Source organism: Sinocyclocheilus anshuiensis, unplaced genomic scaffold, assembly GCF_001515605.1.
Source record: "Sinocyclocheilus anshuiensis isolate Anshui unplaced genomic scaffold, SAMN03320099.WGS_v1.1 scaffold454, whole genome shotgun sequence".
In the NCBI taxonomy this organism is placed as follows: domain Eukaryota; kingdom Metazoa; phylum Chordata; class Actinopteri; order Cypriniformes; family Cyprinidae; genus Sinocyclocheilus; species Sinocyclocheilus anshuiensis.
In genome coordinates this window covers 1,220,095-1,229,995 of record NW_015548217.1, presented here as the reverse complement: position 1 = coordinate 1,229,995, position 9,901 = coordinate 1,220,095, and the positions used below count along the sequence as shown (strand labels likewise).

General features: G+C 38.1%; 2 protein-coding genes across 2 annotated transcripts in view; both read right to left on the bottom strand.

The window, feature by feature from the left end:
- daglb (diacylglycerol lipase, beta) overlaps positions 1-2,821 on the bottom strand; it is an 11,395-nt gene extending 8,574 nt beyond the window's left edge. The window contains exons 1-4 of the mRNA XM_016440845.1: positions 2,492-2,821; positions 2,028-2,179; positions 1,771-1,945; positions 361-628 (exon numbers count right to left, since the gene is read on the bottom strand). Of these exons, the coding sequence (XP_016296331.1) occupies positions 361-628; positions 1,771-1,945; positions 2,028-2,179; positions 2,492-2,586 (690 nt within the window). The 5' untranslated portion in view covers positions 2,587-2,821. The remainder of the gene's footprint in view (positions 1-360; positions 629-1,770; positions 1,946-2,027; positions 2,180-2,491) is intronic.
- Positions 2,822-4,095: 1,274 nt separating this feature from the next.
- kdelr2b (KDEL endoplasmic reticulum protein retention receptor 2b) lies at positions 4,096-9,901 on the bottom strand. The gene is made up of 5 exons (XM_016440844.1): positions 9,632-9,901; positions 8,846-8,946; positions 7,954-8,112; positions 5,577-5,829; positions 4,096-4,796 (listed from the first exon to the last, which is right to left on the bottom strand). The coding sequence occupies exons 1-5, from the start codon at positions 9,720-9,722 to the stop codon at positions 4,762-4,764; spliced, it is 639 nt and encodes a 212-aa protein (XP_016296330.1). The 5' UTR covers positions 9,723-9,901; the 3' UTR covers positions 4,096-4,761.

Genomic DNA, 9,901 nt, shown 5'->3' with positions numbered 1-9,901 from the left:
TTTTATATATTTTAATATGTACACGTCAGAATAAGCATGTTGTTTGAATTTTTACATAAATATTGTGTTACACTGAATGACAATGTGACATTATTTCAACCAAATTTTAACATTTTATTCTCCAAAATCTTATTTGAAACCTTAAAAGTAGACACTTTACTTACATTTAATGTGCTTTCTATGGACATATAATCACTTTTGTAAATTTCTTTTGATGCGGACATATATATATATATTAGTTAGAGCACTCTCACTAATTTAAGAAGCACCCTAAGTGATTTGATGCTGGTGCCGGGCCTAAGGAGATATTTATGTGACTTTTCAGTGTAATGCACTCGTTCTGTGGTAAAGACAACGGACCAGGAAGAAGCCGCTGACGAGCTGGGCGATGCTGGAGAAGGCGGCGCGGTGGTTGTCGTCCTGCGGCAGGCAGCAGCACAGCAGACGCAGACGGCTCTCCCACACCCGCGACGCCACCGTGTGCGCCGTGTAAAAGAGCTGAGACGACTCGCTGCTCTCCAGATCCCTCATACCCAGCGGAGCGTCTGGCAGAACACCCGGCCTCTGACTGCCCAGAGGATCGAACACAACCAGCACACCCACCACCATAGACAGGAGGATGATCCAGCTGAGGACACACACACACACAGCGCTTTACAAGCTAAACACTTTATCCTGCAGAAACATTGGCTTTGTATGATTATCTAAGCGTACAATCAATCTATGAGTCATTCCATGCCAGCTTCCAGTAAATACATTCAATCACACAAGTGTTCATTGTGTCATCTCAAGGTAAGATGAATTCATTTGAATACATTTTGGGATATCATTTTGCATTTTGAAAGACTGACAGTTTTATAGTATAATCTGACTTTATAAGCTCGTGCTGTAGGTCTAGAAACCCCAAGGTGCCAATTAGAAAGAGCATTTAATGCTTTATTCAGTTTTCAGTTATCATTATCATAACTAAATCATCCATTCTAAAAATAACAGAGTTAACTTGAGAAATTAACTTATCCCTTATTTTGAAAGGACAATGATGCTACTATGACAAAGTTGTTTTGATTTAGGGAATAGATCAGTACTTTAAAAGTGGAAGGAAACACATGCAACTGCAACAGGGCTGAGACACAAGCCTATTTAATAATAAACAATAAATGTATTATATAAAAACAAAGAGAGAATACTAGCTTTTATGTGCCTGTATTTTGTTTTAATCACAATTTGCATGAGGACAGGACAAATCCACGTGTTTAGAAAAATGTCTATGAAAACATGGTACAAGTAATTCAACTAATTTTGTAAACATGCACTACTGTTTGCAAGATTTTTTTATGTTTTTGAAGTCTCCTCTGCTCATCAAGGCTGCACTTATTTGATCAAAAATTTGAAATATTACATTTTAAAATATCTGTTTTCTATGTGAATATCTGTTAAAATGTAATTTATTTCTGTGATCAAAGCTGTATTTTCAGCATCATTACTCCAGTCTTCAGTGTCACATGATCTTCAGAAATCATTCTAATATGCTGATTTGCTGCTCAAGAAACATTTCTGATTATTATCAATGTTGAAAACAGTTGTGCTGCCCAATGTTTTTGTGGAAACTGTGATGCATTTTATTTTTCAGGATTCTTTGACGAATAGAAAGTTCAACACAACAGCATTTTTTGTAACATTATAAATGTCAACTGTCACTTTTGCTTAATTTGATGCATCCTTGCTGAATTAAAGTATTAATATCTCGCAAAAGGATTTTTTTTTCCTTACCTGGAAACCACAGCTCCAATCACAGCCCCGACCTCCGCCGGCTTACACCCTGTGCTGTTGTCAGACACCCAAACGGCCCCCAGACAGGCCCATATGAACTCAGGGAAGTACAAGAGGGCCCGCAGATACACCAGAGCTGGCATAGAGCGCCGAGGACCGGGATTCATGATGGTTCCTAAACCAAATCACAGCAGCGTTACACTGACAAACCCTCCAGATGTGAAGAAACCACAGCATGCGTCCGCTCGCTCACTTACCTTGAGCACTGATGTAAACGATTGCACAAAGTGTCAAAATAATGACAGCCAAAAGAACGAGAAGAACTACGAGGTAATTATGCAGATATGCACCACCTTGACAGTCAAATCGTCCCTTATGGTTGGTGTACAGAACTAAAGTCACAATCCACCTAAGAGACAAGAGATGACAAGAGGTTTGAGTGTCATTCAAGTACCTACACTGAACAAAAATGGCAAAAACAAAAGTGTTGCGTTTATAATTTTGTTCAGTGTATGAGCACTTAACACACAAAAGTACTGCATAGTACAAATATTAGAACATTAGTATGGTATTGACATATATTTATGGGCATGTAGTTGTGAATATCTTATCACCCCCACAGTAAGAGAGTAAGTGTGGTATTTCTGTTTAAGTACCATGGTGTGTATACTATTCCTACTCGTGTAGGAAGCTCAGAAGATCGCTGTTTTGAGTGTCTTACCACACAGCTCTGATAAATAACTCGAAGGCACCAGGAAACACAAGATCATCGCTGGCGATCCGCCATCGGCGTCCAAGCACCACCATCCCGGGCATCCTGACCGCTCTCTGATGGTGATCTTCTCAAATTCAACCCAGATTTCCTGTCGCGATCATCAATGTATGACAGCGAGCATTACAAAACCCCATTACTCTGCCAGCCTGTAACTGCTCCTCGGATCTTGATATTGCGACATGTGGGTAATTAACGCCTCTTTCACTGACGTCTGACATGAAGAAACATCTCTGCCCTGCTCGCTTTGTTTTTCTGTTCTGTGTAGCAACGAAATGTGTCCGACTCCGTCAGAAGAAGTTCCGGGAGCTAAATAGTTCCGTGTGGAATTCAAGTAATTTCAGTGACTCGGTTATTTCGAACAGTTTGTTAATTGCGTTACTATAAAGCAAAATGTAGTTTATTATGTAACGGTTTTAAACATCCATTCTAAATTTATTTATGTTTATTGAAAAGTAAGTAATTCAGAACATACATTCATCTCATTAATACAATATATATATATATATATATATATATATATATATACACACACAAGTAACTAGTAAAGTAACGCATTACTTTTTAATTTACAAGAGAATATCGGAGTTACTTTTTCAAATAAGTAACGCGTTACTTTTTCTTCCAATTTATTTACTGACAGCTCTCCTGCCTTAAAAAGTAACTAAGTAACGTAATTAGTTACTTTTTATGGAGTAACGCAATATTGTAATGCATTACTTTTAAAAGTAACTTTCCCCATCACTGTATATATATATATATGGATTATAAATAAAATAAATGTATACCGACATCACGTTCCCATTTTGACGACTCAGACCTCTTGACGTGATGTAAGATGCAAAGTAATCGGTTTAACGCGTTTACATGGCAGAATTTTAATTTTGTTCGGTTTATAGAAAGGTTTATCCTACCCCTCTCAAACCGATTACAATTTTATTTGGTTTGGGCACTTTTATTCCGATTGAGGTGCTTATATGGAGCATTTTCATTCGGATTGGACTTTTAAACCGATTACAATGCTCCATGTAAACACACCTAATGTCACAGGACAAGATTCTTGCTTTGATATTTAAAAGCTTCTGGTTTTTATGTTAATGCTACGTGGCTTCTTGAGTCGTGTGGTGGTCAAAAATGATTTGTGCATTACATTTTCAAAACAAGCGACGTTTCCCATAAAATCTTTATTTTAGGTTGTGCCACCATGCAAAAGCTTGATTCAAAGCAAATCTAAAACCTGGCTGTGGTAATTATTGTGATTAAAAAAAGGTGTATATTAAAAGTCTGATCATATTGGCCAGAAATAAAATGAACAATACAGGTGTTGATATTAATATAGTATGGGCAATAAAGACTTTCTGCTGAAAAAGTGATTTAGGAACAATTCAAGATCAATATCTGTCCATGAGTTCACATTCCAGCATATTGCACCATATTTTACATCAATAAAAAAAAAAAACAATTTTAAAGCAATCAAACTGCAGGTGAATTTTCAGAAAAATAATTGTAAAAAAAAAAAAAAAAAAATCCTAAAAATAAACTGCATAAAAATCTGTGAGAACATTTGTACAATTTATTTTTGGTTCTTTATGAAGCCATTTACAGTGATAAAGGCAGTGTCAATACTGTACGCTGACAGACGTTGGTTCCCAACAGTTCAGCTTTTTAAGTACAAATTTGAAATTTCCATCTTGCAAACTTTGAGATTGCACCATTTGAAACGAGAGGTTTGGGGAACCACTATATTATGACCGACTTTTTTTAAAATAGGATTATTGCAATAAGAATTTGAGCAAAAACATTTTTTTTTTTTTTTTCAATTTTACCCCATGGAGCTACAAATACTCCCATAATCTTTTTGAAAACGTACATTTAATCAGATTGAAAATACTCTTACAAACAAAATCAATATTCATCATAAGAATCAGTCCCTGCCTGTTAGCACCGAGGCAACGTTCAGCTCGTTTATGATGCCGTCGGTCAAATCATAGCACACGCTTCATGTAGAAAACTTTTTCTTTGATACAGAATAATAAAAAAGGGTAAGACAAGATGCATAAAACAGGAATCCGAAGACTTGGTTGAAGTCGTGGTTCTGAATCTTGAATCCAGAGCTGTTCCAGAGCACCTGATGTGAACAGGACTGGATCTCTTCTTTCGTACTCCGTCTCAGGCATCTTACTCGTCCTCTGCGTCCCGTGCGCCGCACTCTTTCAGACTTAAGCTGGCAGACTCAGCTTCTTTCCTTTCAACACTGAAATAATGAAAAGAAACACTTGAGCAGCTTCCAACGATCAGATCAGAACACCATTTATTAAGACAGCCACAAAGCATTTGTTTAGATCCTGATAAGCATGTCGTTAAGAGCCCACTGGAATCAATACAGCCAAACAATTAAACCCTAAACTACAACGATGATATACTGTTGCAAGTAGGCAGGATGAGAGTTTGCGATGATGCACTTACGGGCCGAATGTGCTGTGCATGATCTACACCACTGTATTAAAACAATCAAGCCTGAGATGGGTGTTCCTTTACTGATTACAGTGATGTTTGATCATTGCTAAACTAGTAGTAGTCACATTGATTTCACAATCAATTGCAGTTTAAAACACTTAAACCCATTTTATTTTTCCTGATTAAAAAGCAATAAGTCATACATATATGCAAAATCTAAGACACTAGTTCTCAGTCCTTTTTACTCTAAAGCAATACTTAAAGACAATATTGGCTACGATTTCCTCTAGTATTTTAGCTACTACTACTACTAATTCAATTAAATGATTGAATAATTCCTGATGGATGTTTGCTGAGAACCACTGAACTAAAAGATGCATTTTCAAAACAAGGATGGGCATTTCGGTCATTTTGTTAACTTAAGTACCTGACAGATTAATCGAGTACCTTGAGTTATTATTATGTTTGCAGGATTGATCACTGCTGTACCTGTATTTCAAAACCATTTACACTAGCAGGTGCATTCTGAGCCTGAACAAAGAACACACCTGAGGGTTTTTAAACCCAAAACACTCACCTTTTGTTACGTAGAGATAAAAGAAATCGCAGTACAGGATTGTCTGAACGATGCCTGCCACGATGGCGATCATGTCGAAGAAGCCTTCGAAGTAGAAGCGCCAGATCCAGTTGATGAGATACAGGGCGCGATAGAGGCCGAGGAAGAACAGGTAGTGAGTGGTGATGGTCTCGGCTTCTCCGGTCTTGCTGATCATGAACAGTTGTGGGAGGATGGACACGGACTCCAGGTAGATGGAGAACGTCCACATGATCTACAATGAGGAGATGATGAGAATATAAATGGATAAACTTGAGACAAACTTGTAGGGCTGCCCTCGACTAAGGATTTTTCTGGTCGACTAGCAGTCGTTCATTTTAAGCATTAGTCGACTAATCGCACGTTTGCTAATAAACCATTTAAATCATAATAATGAGCTTTTGTTTGCCTAGTATGCATATACAGCCTGATAAGCGCTCAAGCGCACGCATAAAGCTTGCCACAGCAAGTAATGATGATGATAAAACAGTAAGGAGGATGCATTAACATTTTAATAATTTATTGATAAACTTTGTTTTCGGCTTTAGAGATTAAATCAGCGACACGGACTCGTCATCTCCGCAGTAGTGGATGCGCTCTGTATGCATTACATAATCTGAGAATATTTGTTTTCCATTTGACTTGGTTCAATTGAAAAGTAGACATTTCACTGTTTATAGATATATTTTTCATGTCTGTAAGGCACGTATACAAAGAGTTTCGAAGTGACGTGCTCAGGTTCACAGTAGGGTTGTGACGGTGAGGAAATTTTCCCACCGGTTAATCGACGAGTGACAACACCGGTAATACCGGTATCACCGTTGGGGTGGTGGGGGGTGGGGGCGTTAGTTCGTTTGAGTTTCCCTCTATTCTTCGCTTTCAAATGGCTTGTAAAAGTGCCGTGCGCATTTTACTTTCACTTTCAAATGAGTGGCAATAGAATTGCCACAATTCGGCGTCAAGCAATTGCTCGTTTGAGTTTTTCCCTCTTTTCCTCTGATTTCTTGGCTTTCAAATAGCTTGAAAAAGCACTGTGCACATTTTACTTGCACTTTAAAATTAGGGGCAATTCAGCATTGATTCAATTCAAGCGGTATAAATACACCATATAGGCCTATGCCTAATAAAATAACAAATTTCTTAGGCTACACAAAGTTTAAATAGGTATATAAAACTGAAAATCAGCAAACACTGTGGAACCAAATAAATAAGAAACATAGAACGTTTATTAGCAAGACGAATAAGAAAACTTGGAGGCACGGCATATACACCTTGATGTAAAATAAAATAAATAAAATACACAAAGTTTAAATAAAGTAATCAGCAAACACTGTGGAACCAAATAAATAAGAAACGAATGTTTAAAAAAAACTTCCAGTCAATAGGCTTTTCGAAATCTAAAATATTGTCAAACAGGCCTTTGCATTTCCTTTCTAAACAATCTTCTGCCATCGTCTTGTCTTTCTCTCCTCACTCTTGTCAGTCAGCTCGACTCACTCTCCTCACGTGATAAATAAAATCTGACTCCTGCTCCGTGGTGCACTGTCACTCGCGCAGGGTTTGGCACGCTGCATTGAGCGTTTAGTTTTTAAAAGTGCCGTCCTCTAACTGAACTAGGCTAAATTATTTTTGTTACTCTAAAAAAAACAAAACAACGGTGGGGGGCGGTGCCGCGGTAGTCAAATGATGTAACCGGTGTTGCGGCTTAACTCCGGAAAGCAAATGACGTAACCGGTGTTGCGGCTTAACACCGGTATAACCGAAAACACCGTCTATCACAGCAAGCCTAGTTCAGAGACCGTGATGGCAGAAAGCGCATCCTGTTTACGTTCATTATTTTACAAAAGCACAATGTTTTGTTGTTATTGTGAGTGCACCACAGATAAACAGAGTCTTTACAGATTACTCTTATCTGTATGAGCAAAAATGATGGAGTATTTTAAGAGCAAGTGACCGCCTCCATCTGTCATGCAGCGAGCGCGCTATTTTTCAGCTTCCACAGCTTCAATAGCGCACATTCTCTAGGTTAACATTAGATTGAGCAGCCATGTAAAGTTGCAGCTACTAACACATTTCAGATGATAAGTCATATTTGAGGTCAATGGATGATAGGCGAGCGTTTGGATGTCCTGCCCGAGTAGTTTTACCACACAGACCAGCCGTTAACGATCTGTCCGTCACGGAAAGCGTGACTTCACCACTTCATGTGGATTTTTGATTTTGATTTTTTTTCTGCGACTAGGCAACTAATGCAATTTTGGTCGACCAAGCCTCTTCTGGTTGACTAACCGTTAGTCGACTATTAGACTATTATTCAAACTTAAAAGGTGAATGAATGCAGGAACGGATTTGCTCTCACCTCCAAAGGAGAGAAGTCGTGGTTGACGAGGAAGGCCAGGCCGCCGACTGGAACGACCAGGAACTCCGCTCTGAACGTGTCGTGGTTTCCATCATACGTGGCCTTGAACTTCACGTATATCAGGTAAACCGTGGCATAGGCACATGCGATATAGATGACCTGCATGGGAACATGCAACAAAACAGTGTTACAAAAAAAAGTCACAAAGTTTAAAAGTACACTTTTAAACTTTGCAGTCAAAAATGACCACCATGGAAATTAAAAATATAAAGCTTTTTTTTTTGTGGTACAATCTACAACTCAGTCATGATATCTAAAAATTATGTCTGAAATATATATATATAAAAAATTATAAATTAAATGATATACAGTATATTATATATACATATATACACACACGCACCATGCATTAGATTTTTAAAAAAAGTGTTGCTCTATTTTTAACATAAACACTGTGTTAATAGAATATAATGATATATTTTTTAATAATATTTGCACTGTTATATCAAAATAATTCATGCATAATTTAGAGATCAAAATGGTCTGACACCATGAAAAGCCCTCTAATAACACAAAATATTAAAGAATAAATATTACAGAAACAAAATATAGTACCTTCTTTTAATTAAAAACAAATTACACTTGCTGTTTCTGTTCTGACCACTGAAAATAATTTCAGCGCAAATCACATTAAAAAAAAACACAAGGTCAACTTCATGCACATTCATATTCTAGAGTAAACAAACTCTGATTGGCCCTTTTATTTGATTTCTCACTTTTTTTTTTTATATAGCACATAAATTCAACATATATCAAATATGACAGGTCTGTTAGGTTTGTGAAAAAGGCATGAATAAGTGCATGTTTAGAACTTTAATCTGCTCTGCTTCACCTTCATGGTGGTGTTGTACAAAGAAATGAAGGACATGAGAAGGTCCAGATAGCGAGTGGTGAACACCAAGGCGAACAGAATCTGACTCTTCCCAGATATTCCTGAAAAACACACAGCAACAACATCAATTTCAACAATTCATTGTCCTTAATGCGATCTGAACCCCATTTCACACTTTCAGTTTGTTTTGTAAGACATTAACATGAATAAGGCTGTTACAACATCACTAAAGCATGCAGAAGTGAAGAGTTCTTGTACAATAAGATCACAAAACAACGTTGCAATAAACCCAGAGACCCCTACAGTGACTGTCAGTGTCAAATAAATAATATTCTAATAAGATCCTGCTGCCACGTCAGAGGTCAGAGCATGCAATCAGGATGAATGAATGAAGTCACTAGTTATCTACAGCCTGATAACCTAAATAGAGCAAAACTCCAAAGTTAACATTCAGCTGGTTCAAATCACTGTTGCTTTTGATTTATACGCCATGCAACTCAATGCAACTTACTCGAAAACGAAACATCAGTTATTCAAGAGCATTGCATCGCACATACATGCATTAAAACCCAAACAACTGTCATTAAACACCAACACTTGCTTATTCAGTCTAACTCACTCAAACGAGGCCTAGTGCTCGAGTTCACATCACAAACGAGTGGATCAGCTGCCACATAAACAAATCACACAAACAGACTTTGACCAAATGCGAAGTTCGCACACTCAAAAAACAGCCCTAAAAAGTGCACAGTGCGCGTTTTCTGCTAAAATCGCTGCGTTGCTCACCTGCACACGACCTGCTTTTCCATATCTTCAGCAGGAGGATGATGATGGCTGCTAAATGGGAGAGGTCCCCCGTCAGTCTGAATACGTTCATGTTTCTTTGGATGTGATGAAGGGTTCGTTGAGATGAATGCGTGAAGCGGCTCGAGTGCGGATCTTCACCTGCAGCGCGCTATAAACACGGCTTTCCCGACTGAAAGATGGCGAGGCCAGCGCGACGTGGCGCCTGACAGCGGGTTGGCTGAGCCTCAGGATGATGCTCGGAGTTCGTCA